At 43.1% G+C, this 20,103-nt stretch overlaps 1 protein-coding gene across 1 annotated transcript in view; it reads right to left on the bottom strand.

Annotated features, from left to right (window-relative positions):
- Positions 1–20,103, bottom strand: part of INPP5A (inositol polyphosphate-5-phosphatase A) — a 146,192-nt gene that overhangs the window by 82,442 nt on the left and 43,647 nt on the right. Inside the window, exons 4-6 of the mRNA XM_027692165.1 lie at positions 12,453–12,516; positions 8,795–8,898; positions 2,537–2,589 (exon numbers count right to left, since the gene is read on the bottom strand). Coding sequence (XP_027547966.1) covers positions 2,537–2,589; positions 8,795–8,898; positions 12,453–12,516 — 221 coding nt within the window. The remainder of the gene's footprint in view (positions 1–2,536; positions 2,590–8,794; positions 8,899–12,452; positions 12,517–20,103) is intronic.

Genomic DNA, 20,103 nt, shown 5'->3' with positions numbered 1-20,103 from the left:
TCCACACTAAAGATAAGTTAATGAAGAATAATGGAGGTGAAAATCTGGATTCACAGAGAAACTCAACTGGGGCAGCTCACTGAATCACTGAGGAGGAGAAAGGACAGTTCCCTGAAGTCTGTTAAGGTCACTTTTCTGGATCTTTGGGAGCCCAGTGTTTTTGGCATGAGGTACATTCTATAATGACATTTTCCTGGGCAGGGAAAATGAACAGTTCCCCTCAAGGACTTACACAGAAGTACTAACAACAAGTGTTTGGGCTATATTTCTATTGACCTATTAGAATGTAGAAGTGTACTGATCAGAAGTCATGATTATGAAAATGGCCAAAACTTTGTTCATATGCACAGAGACTGGGAGCAAACACTCATCACACCCTGAACAGTCACATTATACACTCAGACCTCATTAGGTGTATTTTCTAACCCCCTGTATTTTCCATAGTATTTGACTTTCATTCTCCAGAAATTGTTCACAATGACTTGCCCCTTCAGCTTCTCATTAGAAACTTCTCATTAGATCCTGTGGATCATAATCACAGATTATAAGATTATTCCAGACACAGAACTACCACCATGGCTCAGCTCATCACATACCAGGAAAACCCTCATTGCCCCACACCCTAGGCAGGCACAAGCACCATGTATGATCTGATTCAAACAGCCCTTACAGACTGCTCCTTCCAAGGACTGCCCTTTTTTAGTATCCCCCACAAGAAAATACTGCCTTTAAATCTGTCTCTGAAGGACATTTTTTTCTTGGAAAGGCCTAAAGATAAATTCACATTATTTTTCAGCAAAGAGGAAATCCCAGAGGACAGGAGAGACAGAACCTGGACAAGTCATCATACAAGAGCAAAGGCAACATTAATGACTGGTGCTAAATACCCACTTCTGCACAACTCTACTGCTGGAATCACATGCCATGCATATGGATCTGAAGAATTAACATGAACCTAGGTTATCACACAGCTGCCTGCCCAATTTCAGGGTCAAAAGTCTATGAAAGGAGAAAACCTGCTGCTTTCTCAGTTTGCACAAACTGCTCAATCTAATAAACATGCTTATGCCAACAAGTAAGAACACTCAAAATTCAGCCTGTGTGAACATTAACACAAACTTACAATTTTAAGACATGAAACAACCACAAGAGTAAGGAAAAGCATTGAAGGTTCACATAAATGTATGTGACTGTAACAACAAATACCTGTGAGTTTACTGAGCTCTCCTTGGTTTAAGGTAAGGAACACTTCAGGTTCCCTCAGGTACAGAAAATCAGCTGCCCCTTCAATATACATTATTACTGTTACTACTCTTACTGGTATTAAAGACAGCAATTTCAAACACAGATGGCAAACAGCCTCTGAGATATACCCCTTGTTAGCACTCGGGAGCACTGCTCCTCCAAAGGCAGCACTCAGCCCCTAACACCACAGTGCTGTTCTGCTTCTGCTGGTTCTTTGCTCCCCTCAGCCCCACCTCTCCGGGATGTTGCCTGATCCCTACAACAAAACGTTTGTTCCTTCTGTAGATTTGCACAGCACATCTGATGAGGAACTTGCTCTGCTCTGATGGCAGCCAGGTGACATCCCACATAACCAAGTCTGGCTCGGTGGGGCGGGTGCTCAGCACCTGAGTGCACAGGTAAGAGGTGCTGTCTGCTCTCCGTGCGCCTCCATCCAGCCCTACCAGAGAGCACTGGGCTTTCAGCTGCTTCACTCCACTCTAGGATTAAAATAAGCAACCTCACACAGAAGAGAGCATACCTTGGGCTTAAAATTGGAATCCTGACCTGAACACAACAAATAAAAAATTCTGCTCCTGTAAAAACAATACAGGAGGAATTGGTTTAAAAAAGCTGCATGCCTTAAGGGTCAGGTCCCTCCGCTGACTTCAGTGGAAACTGGACTTAAAGAGTGCCTAGAGAACAAACTCTTTCCTCAGAGATCCCAGAGGTGAGGGCTGCATGCCCTCTGGCCCAGGTGAGACACTGCCAATCTTGGGCAGCACCAGGTGTGGTGAGAGCACAGGGGGGGACACTGGGGGCCACACTGGGACTGACTCCTGGCTCTGCTCACAGGCACCAGCCTGTCTGACTTCCCCTCATCAAGAGCTTCCTCTGACCCGAGCGGTCCCACCCTAATGCTCTGTGTGAGCAGGGATAGCACATCTGGTTCTGCATCTTCACAACTTACGGAACCACAGAATCTGTGGAGTTGGAAGGAAGAGACCCACAAGGATGGTCAAGTCCAACTCCTGGCCCTGCACAGGACTATCCCCAAGAGTCACACCATGTGCCCCAGAGTATCATCCAAATGCTCCTTGAGCTCTGTCAGGTTTGGTGCCATGTCCACTGCCCTGGGGAGCCTGTTTCAGCATTACTGAACACTGTGTGTTCAACTGATCATAAAGCAACTCTTTGGAACCAACCTGCTCTATGAACAGACCAATCTACACGTGGAAGTACCTCCTTTGAAACAGTTGTTAACAAACCCATGCATAATACACATGTAATCAGAAACAAAGATGCAACTTACCAGTCAGTAATACACCATCTTGTTCGAATGAAACCTTTTCTGGACCACTTGCACTGAAAAATATGCAGAGAAGAGCCAGTCACTTCAGGCAGGGGATTACTGTGAAACGTACTGACACAGAGAACAAAATAAAACAGAGCTCATCCATACACTATAACCAAGAAGCACTGAACACAAACTGAAGTACCTTGAAAACAGATATTGTGTCTTTTATTAATCCTGGAATTATTTATATTTTTGGTTCTGCAGTATTTATAAACTTATGTATAAAATTAATATAAGCCCTGGCACTTGTTTATAGATGAAAGATAACCAAATAGGAAAGCTTTACAACTGTACTTATGCTTAGCCTAAACCAGCAAATTCTTACTGCCTATGCACAAATGTCCTCTTCGCAATTTTACCTGAACTGTAAAATGTCATCAGAGATTTACATCAAATTAAAATGAATGAGATCTGCTAGAAAGCTATTTCTCCTGCTGAGCCAACCCACCCTATATTTCTATAAAAGTTAAGGGGAATTTAAATAATGGTAAAACATTACATCCATCAAATCTGCACTGTCAGTGACAAAGCCACAAATCAGCTCATGCCCACACATGGCACTTATGATACAGCAAAAGGGGTTTTTCAGCACCACTCCTGAGCCACTGCCACAAATTACAGCCTCCCACAAGAAGACATGATTCTGAGTCCTATTTATTCCCTGTAAACAATGCATGTTGGGCTAGGCTAATGTGCTCTGAGAATAAATAGTGCACCACACAGGCCTAAACAACGGTGCCAATGATTTTGTGGCAAATGACTGCGATTCCTTATTGCAAATAAAGTGCCAATCCCAACAGAGCCCACCCTAGCAGAGGTCCCCTCTGCCCATGTTTGCCTGGTATGGGGTTCCCAAACAAGACACTGAAAATGCGATGTGGCCTTGGAGTGCCAAATTGATGGAGGAGTTCCTTCCTGGGACCTAACACACGCTGGAATGCCGGTGGCCTTCTCTTCCATCCAAGCACATCTTCAACTTGTTGTCCAATCAGATCCGTGCCCTTCTCTGTTTCCTGGACAGTCACCTCCAGCCTGCAGCACTTTGTGAGGTCATCCTGCCCCAGGGGCACGGCTTGGCATAAGTCTTTCCTGAACTCCATGAGGTTCCCTTCAGCCTGCTGGAGTCTCTGTCACAGCATCCCTGCCCTCCAGCACACTGACAGCTCCCCAAACTGAGCACAGCCAAGCTGAGTGTGTGCTCCATCCTGCTGTCCAAGCTGGTAACAGAGGAGTTGGATACTATCAATCCCAGCATCGACCCCTAAGGAACACCACTGGCAACAAGCTGCCAGCTGCACTTTGTCACCACCCCATGACCCTGTGGGCTGGCCAACTTTCCCAGAACAGGCATCACCAACTGGGCTTCCAGGACACTGTGACAGACTGCATTTGAAGTCCTTGCTAGAGTCAATGCCTACAATATCCACAGCATGCCCCTTCCCCATGCAACTGGTCATCCAGGAAGATTTGCTCTGTCAGCTTTCCATGCCTGAAGAGATGTCACCTGGGACACTTCCTGAAAATGGATGTGACATGTTTTCCCAGCCCTTCAGGAGGGCAGGGGGAGCCTCACTGACATCAGCCAGATCCCTTCTCCCTTGGATGTGCCCTGCCTGCTGCCACAGGCTCATGCACGTACAACTACTTTATGGTTTTGTGTAACCAAAGTCTCTGGGACTCGGAGTCCTGTTGTCAATCCTAATCCACTTCTCCAGCAGCATCTGGAATCTGATTGGAATGTGAAATCTGATTCCGGGCACCCACAGGACCCCACCCTGGTTCTGTCCCTGACACCTCACCAAGACAAGCAGTACCAGCACACAGTGTGCCCAGCCCTTGGCACTGCTGCCTGGCTGTTTAACACAAGCCTATGCTGACACAAGCCAGTGAAAAGGTATTTGCAATACAATTTGTATTTCATGACATGGTAAAACACAGAATTTCTCACCAGAGCTTGGCGTTTCCTCACACACGCACTGTGAATACGGGTTTAAGGGCAGTAGTACATCTGAGAGGCCAGATATACTTCCCAACAATGTATTATAACCAGCGTAAAGGAGGCTCTGATACCTCACTATCAGAAGTCCGCACCAAAAAAAAATATACTTTTTAAAAATCACCATTTGAAAACTGGTAGTTACATTCTGCCAGCCTTTCCTTTGTGAATAGGGTCTCTGAGGAGATCGTGCTGACCTTTTAAAACCCCCCAGAACCACCACCTACATAAATAACCCTTGCTACATTGGGGGAAAGGACCTCCAGACAGCATTAACATGAAGAGAGAGGTTAGAGAGGGCTAATGTCAAAAAGCACTGTGAGCAATAAGTAATGCACACAAACCATGATTGATAATGACCAGCACAGAGCCTTAATTCATCTTTTCTCCATCATTTTACTGAGAGGGACCATATCAAATTAAATAGTGACCCAGCAAGGGTTTATTCAACCATACAAAGCAGGGCATGAAGGAAAGACATATTAAAGTGGTGATGACTGCGGTGTAATTGCAGCTCCTTAAAGGAACACCACAGCTCCAGGGGAAACCTGGAGCAGGAATTGGCCAAACACTGACAGCACCGAGTGATGCTCAGCACTGACAGGCCTTCATGGCCTCAGTGAGAACTCCTCCTCCTCACAGCCTCATGCAGGACCCGTGTTCCACCTGCTCGCAACACACTCGGTGTTTAACTAGCCAGGAAATGAGCTGTATTATGACTACTTACCATAAAAACAATGCAGAATGTAGTTCCTACCCCAAAATTACTTCCTTTCTTTCCTTAGATCAGTTGCTTTTGTAACTATTGGAAGTCAGTGGTTCCATGTAATGCTCCAGTCCATGTCATTGCCAAAAAGCAACAAGTGGTGGACAGAACCATGAGGGTTTGTGCCTTTTACCTGGCCTGAGGTGAAGAAAGCACGGGAGACCGGAAAGGAGTTGCAGCTCCCACTGAAGAACATCACTTGTGCCTCTGTACCATAAAATGACACTTCTTTTACTGTATAACTGGTATATTCCCCCACTTCAATCTGCAAAATGCCTTTAGATACTCATAAATTGAACACACTTATTTAATTCCTTTAACTTCCATAAATAATTCACTTATTAATGACTTGTCTACTTAACATGAGGAACGCAGAGGTTTGTAGGCTTTGGGCCCAATGCAGCCCAAGAGCTGGAGCACCTTTCAAAATCTCCCATGTAAAAACGTCATCCTCAGCCTCAGCTGAACAACAGGCCTTTCATATTTTTGGATCACTGATGTGCTTTAATATTTCCAAATACAGTATTTGGAAAGAAGAAAGTTTTGAAAACAGAATGTATAGAAGAACTATAGCTTGGGAAGGAGGAAAGAGAAATTTGCTTCTTATTGCAGATTTCAAAGCAACAATCTTTATTTTTACTTTAACAAATAGTCACTACCTGCTCCACTATCTGTAAGCCAGCATAAAACCAGGTGGAAATGACACAGGTCATCTGTATGCTCTCAGAGAGGGATCTACATTTTAAAATAGGAAAAAAATTCCTACTTCATGTCCCAGAAAGGGGATACCACATCTTTCACCTTAGAGTATTAAGTCTCTTCTCAGATCCTCTGTTAATAGGATTCCTTTAGCCAGCAGATGGATTGTGAATACAGGCAGTTTCATCTACTAAAAGACAACATAAATCATCATTGAGAAAGGAGAGACCGCAGTAAGGTTATCACCATACAGCCTCCTCCATGAAAGGTTTGCATTAAAGCATTAGTGAAATTAATTCATCTTTCATAAGAGCTTTGAGCAGTATCTGTGATCTATGATAACAACCAATTTCTCACTACGGGAAAAAAAAATTACTCAGGCCTGATAGACTACACAAATCTGCTTTTTTTAAAATGGCCTAACATTATCTGGAGTGTTGCTCCCAGAGGCATCATTTGAGGCTTACGCCTCGCCAAGAGGACCCATAAATCAAGGCAGAAAGTTTTGTTAGTTTTATATGCAGTGGGCTGTAATTATTTTGAATTGCATTATGCCTCAATCATTGTAATTACTTTTAGATCATCTTTAAGCAGCAGTAATAAAAAGAAAAGAAATCAGTCTTAAACCATTTCTCACACAAAAAATTGCAAATGTGATATGTGAGGTCTGGCTAAAACACACAAGAACATGTCAATATAATGTTCAGGCAGATAAGCTGCTCATGCCTCCTGCTGGGTTAACCTAAATTTCCAAAATACACATTATTTAGTGGCCTTATAATTAGCATTGTTATTATCAACATTTGTCTAGGAAGAAAATGGGTGATAACAAGATTAATTTTAGCTTTAGAAATAGAAATGTGTATGAGAACCAAACTATGTCCCTGTTGGTTTTTGCTGTTGCTGTGTCTGTGTGTTTGAGAGGCTCTTTGGTCTCCAGTCCTGTTCCATTTGTCTGGCTACAACACCATTCCCAGGAATTGTGCTGAGGGCAAGAACAGAACTACACGTTCAAGGTGCTTCAGGGATTTCTTCACGTCTTAATAGTGCATATTGGTGGATTTTCTCTTTCCTGTTTATTCCTCCTCCACGTAAGCAATATCCCTGACAATCAGAACATGGTGCTTTTGCTCAGAACAGTCATTTAAGGCACTGGAACAATGGGACCAGTGTGAAGGTGTCAGAGCCTCCAAAGGGATTTAGCTGCTCATTGGGTTCTGGACCCCACAGGCTTGTCCCAAAAGCAGCACTGGAGGGTGTATCGAATGGAGAAGCTGCTGCTGCTCAGGCAAATATGGGAACACCTGATTCCTGAGCATCCACAAGGAATGAACACAATCTCTGCTCCACAAAAATGTGTGGGAAAACCCTGAGACTCCACTATTGCTCCAAGAGACTGTGAAGAATTGTGGATGTAAAAGGGGTAATAAACGATGCTGAAGAAGTTACAGCTTTGCCAGTCTCAGGATGAAACAAGAGCAGTGAAACAAGGGAGGAAATAACTCTCCCTGGGTATCAATAAGCAATCCATAACTTGTCCTAGTGCTCTGAGGTGGGATGGCAGCACTGACCACACCGTGCAGTGCTCTCACTGCAGTCACGTCACTCTCAGCCCTACTCGTCTCCTGCTCACACTGCCAGTCCCAGACACTGCTACAGCTCCCTCCCGAATGGGGAGGAATGAATATCTGAGGAACCACCTCAGGGGCCCTCAAAATGATGTAACACTCCATTTCAATGAAGTTACATCAAATGATGTAACACTTAACTCCAAAGAAGTATTCAAAATGTTTATTCACAGGAGATAAAAGCTTAGCAAAATTATGTCAAAGGTAGTTTCCCTTCCAGTACAGAGATATAAAGATAAATAATTCAGTATTCAAAGTCAATCTTCACCCCATCAACCTGGTAACTATTTATGCAATGCTCTGCCAAGTCCACAAGCACTGTGTAAATATGTCTAAGTGTGTATATTTACAAATTCTAAATTAATTTAAAAAGCTTATTTAGTCCTTCCTTTTATTAAAGTAATAACATGCCTATTTGATCCACAAATGTAACAGGAATTCAACAAATTTAGTCATTTGGCTTGAGGAAGCATTAACCATTAAATACTCATGTTCTAGATGTTCTTAAGGAGTTTAAAATGAGAAAATTAAAGCAAATGCCAAAGAAAAGAACTACAGGCAAGGTCTGCACTTGCAGGTGCAGTAGAAGAAATCCCTCAGCTCTGCTTGTGTTTCTGGTTTTGATAAGACGTTCAACCTCAAACCTGCAGCACTCCCCAGTTCTTCTGAGAACAAGAGGGAGTCTGAGGGCAGCCTCACAGAACACCATCAGTGTGTGTCCATGTTACACGTACTCTTGCCCACACAGGAGCTCCCTTTTCCCAATCCCAATCCACGTGCATAGAGCCACAGCTGTGGGACACACCCTATCTAGGAGCAGGGTCCCCTGAGATAGCCCTGCCATGGCAACGTGTGCCATCTCTTGGGGTTTAAATGCACAGATGAGTCTTTTCGTCACTGTCTCTGCCCTTCACAAGGACTTCCTACTATACAGAGAGTTCCACTGGAATTTGGAACATCCATGCCATGACTTAAAACATGTATTGCAGGTGTCAAGAAACCGACAGGCAAACAAATAAAATTCCAAGACTCCATTATGTGCTTAATCACGTCACTGAGAGGAGCTGCTCAAGTAATCAAAGCAAATCACAATCAAACCCAGCATTTGGGAATGCTCCACGTACCTCAGGGAAATAATCCTGCGGAAACTTCTCTTTTTCCAGCATGGGCGTGCTTTCTAAAGTGTCAGAGTAGATTTCTTTCCCAGTAACCTTTTTATACTTCTTAGCTAGGAAGAGAGATAAAACAAAATTAACATACATAACCTCAACATTTTGAGCAACTTCCTGCACTCACTGGCAAAGCAGTGACATCTGCAAAACAGCTGGCAAATCAACAGGGCAAATCAAAAGTGTGCAAGCACTGAACTGTTCTGGGGGAAAACCAGACACAAACACACCTGCTTATAACAGACACCTCGAAGCTACACAGTTATGGGTACTGTCATTTCTGCTATCCAGAGCCCTATAAAGTGCTGGAGCTCTAATCATGACCCTGGTCTCTGCACACCCTTGCACTTTAACCCTCCCCAGCTGCTCTGTGACCCTGCAGCCCCCATGTCCTTCAAATCATGCCTTTTGGGCCATCAGCACATGAGGCTGGCGTGGGGATTTACAGCTGGAACGGGTGCTGGCTTTGTACAAGAGATTCAGTGGTGACGCACATCACTCTCCAACGTCTCTAATGAATGGCTTCATCACAGACAAATACAGCACAGATTCCTATAAATCTACCCAGCTCATGAATGAGAGGTTCTGCTTCTTGATCCACTTCATACTTGGTCTCTCTCCTGATCAGGGCAATGTACTGGCATGTCTAAGGTGAAAACCTGACTTAGTTTACAAACTCCTCTGACACAGGAGTCTGGGCAGCTGCTGTACAGCTGCCATTACACTGGACCTACCCAACTGGATTGAGGTTTGACTGGGAATGTACAGGAGAAAAACTCCAAACCAACTATTATCAAGAACCCTCAATTGTCCAGTTCTACTGGATACCTGGTGAAAACACCAAGCCGTACAAAAACCTGTCAGTTAAAGTTGTCTAGATAAAGTATTTTATATAATCTGAGGAAGCATTTACTGTAATGTAGCACTGTGTCTTCAGGGGAAAAAAAAGTATCATTCTTTATGTGCCTATCACTCTGAGGTCTGGCTCCCACAGGAAAACTGAACAAATAACCCGATAAACTGACGAGGCATCATTCTCAGTGGATCATGGACGGATGTGCCTCTTCCAGCAAGTTTAACAGTGTCAGCAGAGATCCTGATGTCATTTGGGATATAGAGAAGACTTGGCAGAATTGTAAGGACTGAAGGCTTCTGCTGGGAGAACCTCAGTAAAAGGCAAAAGAAGCTCTAGGCAAACGGAGGCACTTCCCCATCATCCACATTGGTACCGACACTACGTGTGAGTCAGTGGCTCGTTGACACGACTGCTGAGCAGTGAATGCAGGGGGAACACAGCCAGTCCCCAGCTAAAAACAGCTCTACTCATTTCTGACTTCACACCAGAGAACAAGATCCTTCTTGTAAATCAAAGTGGTCGACTGGAACTGGCTAAAACCCCTCTTTGGAGGATGGCCCCTCAGAACAAAAAGCTTGGCGCTAGTTTAAATTGTAAGCAAACTTTTGAATCTCTGACCAGTGTGAAAACAGTCCAACATCTCTATGCTGTAGCAAATAATACGTGAGGCTGTAGGAGAAAGATGTTCTCATTTTAAAACTCAGATACGTCTTCCTGAGATCTGAAAAACAGAGACAATCTTTTTTTTTCCCAAAGTCTGTATTCAGTCACATCCAACTGTGCAGTGAATTTTGAAAAGCCACGGTGATGTTCTAGGAATACTGAATTGTGTATTAACATCTATTTTTTGCATGCTTTTGAGTAGAACCGGAATTTCATAATGATTTTTGTGCAGAGGATGTTTGGATCCACTCAGATTTTTCTTCTGATTTAAAGGCTTAATACACTGTGAAAACGTCAACAGTCATGACGAGAAGAGGCAAGTTTTACATTTCCCCTGAAAGATGGGAGCCTTCATGGTCATATTTTACAAACCCTACACTGGGAGACGGATTCTGCTCTACGTTATGAGAACAGTGGGTGACTTACAACAGTGATTCACCCATTTTCTCAGATTTTTATTAAGAGTTTTTTCCTTCCAAATGATACCTGGGCCAAAGCCATCTTTATGTGAATGGTTCCCATCCCAGCCAGCTCTGCTAAAGTTTTGCAAAGCAAAACGAAGCACTGACCATTTAAAGCATTTATTTTCTGGAACAAGTATCTGCTTACTGCTTTCCTATTGATTGTTTTCCCCTACATTTTTTCCTTCCGTTTTCTCACTTCCCTTTCTAATTCTTACACTTCCTTTTAAAAGCTGTACAGTAGCGAATATGTTGCCAACCAATGATTAATAAATCCCAAAAGCTCCTCTTTTCCTGAAGCAGCTGCCATTTCCCTGTCAGGTGTGGCTGGAGCAGGACACATCCCGTCTGTGACCAGCAGGAGGAACCTTCAAGTGGAGTTCAGAGTGAAACTGCTGCTCCTCCAGTGCTGGTGGGATGAAGCTGTGGGCTCAGGTGTGCAGACAGTTCACAGATTATTGGCACACAAAGTCATCCACACGGCAGTGGAGAGCAGACTGTTCCACCCAGGGCCTGGGCAACACCTGGGACCCCCAGCATCCCCCAGTGTCCACAGTTCAGTCCCCCGTGTGCACAGTTCGTTACTGAGTGTCTGCAGAACGTCTCTGGTCTGGGAGAAAGCCCAGGTATGGCCTCTTTGGAGTGCCAGCCTCGCTATGGAGTGTTCCCATATGGTTTGCCAGAGATAAAATCACTCTGTCTGTAATGTTATTACGAAAATGTTCCTTCAGCACTGAAACCAGTGGTGACAGGACGACTTACGTTGGCTAAATCTTGAGTAGCTACACATGCAGAACTACCGTTCAAATATTTCAGGGCAGAAAGACCCTGTACCCTCAATTACATGAGCAGAAAGAATCTGTCTCTACTGAGAACAAAAATAATGAATCTATATAATTAAGACAATTAGTTCACTCCATAGTTACCACCATTTCAACAGTGTCTCAAATTAATGGGATGCTAGATGGAGTATTAATGTGGCTCAGCTCAGTGAGCTAAATGAAGCTCAGGAGATTTTTATATTAAATATACACCGGTCTCAACTGAAATAACATAAATTTTACATAATCCTTTCTATAGTCACCTCTGGAAGCATTCAATAATTTTCTATCATATTTTTAATATTTAATGTACATAACCTTGCATTACTTTTAAACTTGTGAGATGTAGCAAGACCTCCAACCTGAAGGATCAATGTGGGTTAAAACAATGCCACCCTCCTACTGACCTGCTCTGCTCCTGAGTAATTTAAGCCATAAATCTACCTCAGCTGCTTTGCAAAATGACCACTGCTGTTGGACAGTTAAGGTCTTGGTCCTGTATCTGATCTACACGGAAGAACCTTGTGGCCATTCAGAGTTCTGAAACCCTCAGGGATCACCATGGACCCAAGGGTCCATGGGAATGATTAATGCTCCAGCTTGCAACCTGTGGCCGGTCCATTGACTTCTCCTAAGAGGTCTATAAAAGGTAAGAAAAGCAATGCCTGTCACCAAGGGACCTGCATACATTATACAGGAGTCTGTGTAACATGGAAAAACTGCCAAGCACCACCATCAGAAAAGAGGATGGAAAAGCTGCCTTGATGTATAAACCAAATTGTCCATTAAAAACATTTAACTCCTTCGCTTACCTTTAAAATCAAACTGGTAGATGTTTTTCAAAGATTCATGAAGAAAGTAAAAACTTCCTAGAGCCTGTAATAAAACAATAATAAAATATGAAATTAAAAAAATATCCACTTTGGCTAACTAAATTCAAAAGAATATCATGGTTTTCAATTAGAAAAAAAAACCACACAGAATAAATTTATTCATGTTTAAATTTTCTAAGATCTATAAAAATATTAATTTCCTTTGTTGCTTCTCTGAAGTTTCATCAACCATTATAAAGAAGATCCTTAACAGCTGACCAACCACGGTAAGGGCACCACAGCCAGTGTACATTTAAACACCAAACGGATGGACACGATGGGTGACACCAACCAGTGCCCTTCTAGGCCCCAAACACACCCCCCCAGGTCTGTTACAAAAACATGACAATATCTCCTTCACTTTCAGAGCAAAACCAAAGCTTTTGGAGCCTGTTGTACAGGAACAAGGGAAAGTTTTCCATTTTCTAACTTGCACCTCAAGCCTCTCCAGAAGGGGTTCCACAATCTCCCAACAGCCTGACATGTTTTTTTCCTACCCTGAGATTGAAAAAGTTCCTCAACAGGGACAACACCCTTTGCCTTCCTTCTCCAGTCTTCTCTCCATATGCCCCTTTTCCCAAGACCCTCCATGGCTGCCAACCCAGGGCTCAGGCCAACAGTCCCTTCCTGGCTCCGTCTGTGCCATGGGAGCTTTGTCATGATGAGACTTACAGGTACAGTGAGCTTGCTGCTTGCTTTGCCTTCTCCTCAGTCATGTCATACACTGATTTCCTCCAGTTAATGAGAGGAAAATGACATGTTAGAAGAGAGCAAATGAAAATCAAGTGAGAAACGAAAAAGCAGTGTAAACAGACTTATAGTGGAATATGAAAAAAATTAGAAATTTTAAATGAGAACTTGATAAGCCTTCAAATACATTTGATGCACTCAACAGAAGCTGAGAAAAAAGCAGCCTGCTACTAGATAAACTCTTACTGAGAAGAATAAAAGAAGCAACGCATTAACCAAAAAGGATGATTTAGTTTCATTCCACTTTGGCTCGGGGACTGCTGCATTATTTATAAGACGCTGCACATCCAGAGATTAAACATTTGCTGATTTGTCAAAAGCACAAACATGAGGTCCTGCCCATCTCCTTGACATATTAGTCCATCCAACAGAAAACACTGTCACATGTTTAATTGATGAGTATACGTCCCTGCGACCCAGGCGGATTCCTTCGGGCCTTTGGGCTTCTTTTTTATAACATGGAGGAGGCGAACAGGGAACTGCAGGAGACACTCCTGTGAAGGACTCAAGGTTAACTGTGCTGCAACAAGGACACACTGCCAGGAAAAAATAAATCCTGGTACAAGATGAAAGCATTGCCACCTGATACTCCCAGTTGGTCCATCTCTTTCTTCAATGCACAGGACAAAATCTGACATATATAAAGATAACACTTTGCTATATAATAATACTCTGTAAGAACTCAGTATGAAGATACAGCTTTATTTCACCTTCTAACATGGCCTTCAGAATAAAAAAAAAGGAGCCTCGGCAAGCATCTGGGAAGTATCATCCCAAACGCCTCAAGTCTGAAAAATTTAACAGCAAATGAAAAAAGGGATCCTGGAATGGGAACTCGGGCTATGTCAGTAACGTGTGGCCAAGTCAGCCTACCTGTGACATCTTAGTGCTGTTTTTAAGGGAGCTTTTCTTTTTCCCACGAAGCAGGACAGCAGGATTATGCTGTCAAAGTACCTCCAGTCCATGCCCTGCCCCACGCAGTCTCCTCAGAGAGGAGATTTAGAACTCGCCTGGGCTGGAGCCTCCCTCCCTTCCTGAGCTGCTGTTTCAGTGTCTCACCACCTTCATGGTAAACTTTTCCCTTTTTTTCTCATCAGAATTCCCTATGCCACAGCTGAGACTAAGTAAAAAATACTAATTATTTGGAAATAGTGATCTGTCCAAATCAGGTACAAATCTGGGTGACAGAATTATGAACTCCGAAGCTTCTCATGTGACATATCAACAAGTAAACCACGAAGAATCCAGATGCTCTAACACCTGTTTTATTTTGGTGTCATAATTCTATGAAAAACAGTACTGTCACTCATCCTCAAGCTACAACTTCCTTTCTGAGTGTCAAGATTTGCTCATTGCTAGACTTCTTACAGTTTTAATCTCAATTTTAAAAACTAATTTTGAAGACTTATGCAGCAAAAGTTCTGTTTGATAGTTTGCACTTGTAGCACAGAGTGTCAACTACTCATGCACAATGAATCTGTGACAGTGATGAAGTAACTCCGTCAATTTTCAGGAACTGATACCACTAACATTAAGACAGCCTTGGACTGTGCAATTCCAAACACCCCACTGAAAAGAATCAAAACTATAATGGAATGGAAATTACAGCTATCGCTATCTTCCGCATTGTTATAGACTTAATCAGGTTTAGGTACATAAATGTGAACTTGTAAAAATGATGGAGTGCACTTATAATTCCCTGCCCTAATGCAATGAAATATACATAAAAAACCTTCCAGGGCCTAATGCTTAGGCCCTTTTGTTGAAACAATTATGTTAATTCAATTTATTTCTCATAAAATGCCAGTTTAACAATACAGTTAAATGAGATTAATTTAAAGAACAGAACCTTGCTTTATTTTCTTATTTACAATTTCAATATCCTTTGGAAAAAGCAGCAGTGGCACGTACAGCAGCAGCAGTATGTACAGTATCTAAGTGATACAACACATTACAGGATATTAACAGGAACACATTACAGATTATAAACCACCCAAAGAGCTCAACTTTTAAACATCTCAAATGCAAAGAAAGCAAACTATTATTTGTTCCACTTTAAGGGTTGTTGAAATGGATGACTCCTGCTGTTAGCACAAGTTCTACACGACCTGTAAATAGGTGCTTCTACTCAAATGGAATCTCAGTGGTTGTGCTGTGCACTGTCCCTTCCTTGCTCAGTTACAGAGGCTTCCCCAGCACGAATCAGCCGATCTGGGAATACTGCAGCCCTCTTCATTCCTTCTTCTGGGAATACTGCAGCCCTCTTCACAACAGCCCTTCTAGAGCACAAACCTGGAAAACAGTGTGCACTGAGGGCTGCTGAGGCTGATTTCACCACACATCAGAGATGATGCACGTTCTGCAGCTGTGCCCCTTCAGACAGTGTCATCCCTGAAGGAATCAGTCTGTAGCCTTTCCTCTCCAGCATTCAGAGCACCCGAATTTCTGAGGGCAGGGCTCAGACACGGTGCAGCAGCTCTCATCAGCTGCTCCGATAATGAACAGAGTACTCCTGCCCCAGGGAATGAACAGGGTATGGCACACGTTCTGCCACTTGTGAAGTATCACTAGAGTGAAGTGCAGGGAGCAGCCTCAGGCTTGTCTGCTTGACTTCCCAAGCAGTCTGCATATACAAACTAGTCATGGATTCTGTTTCAGCAGCCTCAAGGCAGAGTGATGAATAGATAGCTCACAGTTCGGCTCAGATCAGAAAGTTCTTGTCAGGTCAACCTGCATGCTCCTGGGCTGGTAACTAAAATCACCATATTCTGGAGTACTAGAAGTTTCTAGAAGCTCAGGGAGACCAGCCCAACCTGTTGGCCTCAGGTGGTCACAAGGACAGCACATGTAATTCCTGGGACTGATCAGGCAGGTGAATTAGGAAGAAATTCTTCCCTGTGAGGGGGGTGAGACCCTGGCACAGGTTGCCCAGAGAAGCTGTGGCTGCCCAATCTCCAGAAGTGTGGCCATTCCATGATTCTGTGATTTCTACCCTACTATTAAAGCCAGGGACTGACAAGATACAAAGGGCTTCATCAGAGCCTGAGGTGCCCAGTTACTCCCAGAAGTACATACACAATTCAGAATAACACCCATGCCCACAGGAAAACACCACACAGTCATTGCCAGTAGCTGTACTGAAATTTATTCATACTTTACTTCCCAGAGGAGTTTAAACATTGTAAATAGACATGAATATATATATATGTATATCTATCTATCTATATCTATCTCTCTGTATATATACACACATATATATACACCCAACTAAACCAGCAGAGAGCATCAAAGCAGAAAGGCAGGTGGCACAGTCATAAGCAATACTCAACTTTAGCTTGGCCAAGTTCCTTAGAAACACACAAGATGGTAAAACTGATTGTTCTGCTGTCTCCCCTGCTCACTGTAACTAAACAGCTTGGATTTAACACCCCTGTAATCAAATAGTCAAACCAGCACACAAAACCCTGCAGGTAGAGCAGGGAAAATTTCTTTTGTAAGCTCCTAGGACCTCTTTCAATATCACAGTCACTAACTGCAGAGTACACAGGCAAACACATCCTGGCTTTTGTAAGAATGGTCCCTCCGGAAATGCTCAGGAGCTCAGGGAGAGGCCAGGCATTATCTCAGGCAATGCTGCTTTTAACAACTGCTTTTTCCGGACTGACAGAAGTACCTGACTGTTCCTACCACGTCTGTGTGTGGGCCTGTATTGCAGCTGTAGACACAGAGCAACATTTACAATACAATGGGCACGTTCATTAAAGGAGCTTTGCATCTCCCCCAAAAATGTATTATGAAGAAAAAACCAGGCATCTTCTCCCTGCTAACAGACTGAAGTTAAATGTCCACTGCGTTTAATTAGCTTCCAGAATGATACTCATTATGGTATTGGACATTTCTTTCATTATTCCATACCAAAAGACTCATCTGGGAAAACTGGTACTGATGGCAAGATAAACAAATTGGTTGTGATGGATTACATATCTGGCATAATTACAAACACTATTCCTTTGATTATACAGAAATTTTGCCACAAAAGTTTGAAGATTTAAACAGCTATAATTTTTTTAACAGCTAATTGGCATAATTTCTTTTTAAAGTAGACCATTTCAGCTGTGGAGATTTAATGCATAAAGGAAATAGCTGAATAAACATTTAATTACTGCACAGAGTAAACATTTACTGCATTACCTCACTAAATGTGATAGTTAATATATAAAGATTGCTTTAAATATATTTAAAATAAATTGCCCATGATGACATAGAAACTGTAATTCATGTAGTCATAAAATCCATAATTAGCTTTAATGAATATTTAAAGTCAAAGTTCAGCCCAACTTTTTCAATGTTTAACCTACTATATCAATATAGTTCAAGGAATTCATTTATCATGGAACATGACAATGTCTGAATATGAATTAGCGCGGGCACTGCTGACAGGAAGCCCTTATCTCCTACCAGCCTTTTTGGCTCTGCTGAATGTCAACAGTGAGTTTGGCAGGCCTGACACTATTGATTGCCCGCCTGCTTTGCTACCAACAATTAAAAAAGTATTTCACATGTTTATAAACCCGAACATCAAGAGCAGGTATTACTTTCCCATTAGCGAGATGGAGTCTGTGAGCGGCCACATCTCACTCAGGGCAAGCACAGCACCGGGAGCTGCAGCGGCCCCAGAAGGGCCGACAGCAATGTCACACAGGAGCTGTTATGGGCATGGCACGGGGACACTGTCTCGACTCTTTTATGTCACAGTGAAGTTTAAGAGACTTCAAAGAGACAAACCTGAGATGCGAAAGGGCAGGGCCTGACCTTCCCTGCATGCCTGGGGGATGCTGAGCGCTGCCAGGGGCTGCGGCCTGGGTCAGCGCGATGGCTGCCATGGCCAGGGGCCACCCGCTGCCACCTCCCAGCCAGGGGCTGCTGGGATCAGAGGCTGTGGGTGCCCAGCTGCCCCCAGGACAGGCCCCAATACCCAGGGACTGTGGGGTACCCTCCTGCTGAGGAAGGGACTGTGGGGTACCCTCCTGCTGAGGGAGTGTGGGGGTACCTGGTGTGAAGGGTGCCCTGCCACAGGGTACAGGAACAGCAAAACAGCTCCAAAATTCTGCTAGGGAACAAGCCACTGGCTACCTTGGATTTCTGTGGCACTTTAGAAACACTTTGTGAAAACACCCACCTTTAGTTTGCCATAAAAAAGTTAGTTTTGATACAGCTGCCACTTTCCCAAAAACAGAGGAAGGGGAGCTGCAGGACAGGCTGGTACCAACACAGCTGAACAGGGACTGATGAAGTACTGACACCACGAGCGACAGTGCAGGGTCTGCCTGCAGCTCTGCCACACTCGATTCACTACAGCCAAATAACACCAACCGCCTATTGCCCACTCAAGGTTAAAAACCAGGCTGGGTACACAGATTAACTCATTATAAAATACTCTGTCGCTTTTTATTTGCAAACAAATTAGGTGTCCAGCAATTTATCATTTCCTGAATTAGACTTATCAGCTAAAGCACATACAATTAAAGTGCCATTGAGCCTGCCCGGACGGCCCTGCTCCACCTGACGTGCAGACGGCCGGAGCCCGATCCAACCATTCCAAACAATTACACGCCACTCCCACAGCTCCATATCGCAAACACAGGTATCAGCTTCAGTTAACAGTATTTGAATAATTACATCTTTAATAAAGTGTCAAAGTGAGTGGGCTCCAAATACTCAGTGACAAATTTCAAAAACTCTCTCGACACACCAGAACTTGTTCTGTATTAAAAACAATAGTTCAGTGACATGTGATATTCCCATTAAAGCAAATGGAATTGTCCACTTGGAAAGAGTAAAACCAGTGGCAGGATTGGCACTGCAGACTCTCTTACTCCATAAACTCCATGTTATGCATCCTAACATAAACATACAATGTTTATACATAAATAAGATATATATTTGTTTATTTATAATACTCATGTTGTAAAGAAGCCACTTGCACTTTTATCTTACCAATGTCTCCAATGCTCATTTCCCAGTTAAGTCAGTGCTGTTGGAGCACTGGAGTCTTCTGGAAGCAGAAGCAGCAGGTGCAGCTGGTAGGGATAAAAAAGTGCCCAGCACTAGGAGTCCCTAACTCCTGGGAATTTCTTGACTATATTGGATCCGTACCTGCGAAGACCCTTCTGCATTTCTACATTAATTTCCACATGCTGGTTTTGACTTCAAAAGTTATTTTGTCTTTAAAAAATCTAATTTGTTTATAATCCATTTATTTCATGGACCTGCCAATTCTTCAGACCAACTCTTCCAGCCATACAGCTGCACCAGGCTGGCAAGTTGACCTCAAGCTGCTCTGTGCTAGGTGAATCACCTCACACTGCCTGTGTTCCCAGCTGTCAGAACACACAGTGTGGTTTCCAGCCATCCTCAACTCACTTCAGTGCCACAATCTTTGCTGTTGAGTCGTAGTTGAGCATCCTCAGACATACTTGTAACATCTACCACTGCTCCCTCACTCTCTTCCTTCTTACTTCTTCACAGCAGCCCTTTCAAAGTGCAGGACCAATAATAATGCAACTATCAAGGGGGATAATCACTATAAATGTATCACTAAAATCCGAATAATTAAAAAATAAATTATGATTTGGTTTTGCTTTTATAATAGTTGAATTAAATGTAATTCAGGAAACAACTGATGCACAGGTGTTCACATATAGTTTTATAGCTTGTAACGTTTATTCCTAGTCTCATTACCAGGATTCAGATATTTTCAAACAGGTTTATCTGTTTAGATTTCTGTAAAGGTTGTGACTTGTCTACCTGACAGACTGGAGTAACTGTTTTAAAAATTCCA

This window comes from Neopelma chrysocephalum, unplaced genomic scaffold (genome assembly GCF_003984885.1).
Source record: "Neopelma chrysocephalum unplaced genomic scaffold, ASM398488v2 Primary Assembly neopelma1_85, whole genome shotgun sequence".
NCBI lineage: Eukaryota > Metazoa > Chordata > Aves > Passeriformes > Pipridae > Neopelma > Neopelma chrysocephalum.
This window is presented reverse-complemented; position numbering and strand designations above follow the sequence as displayed.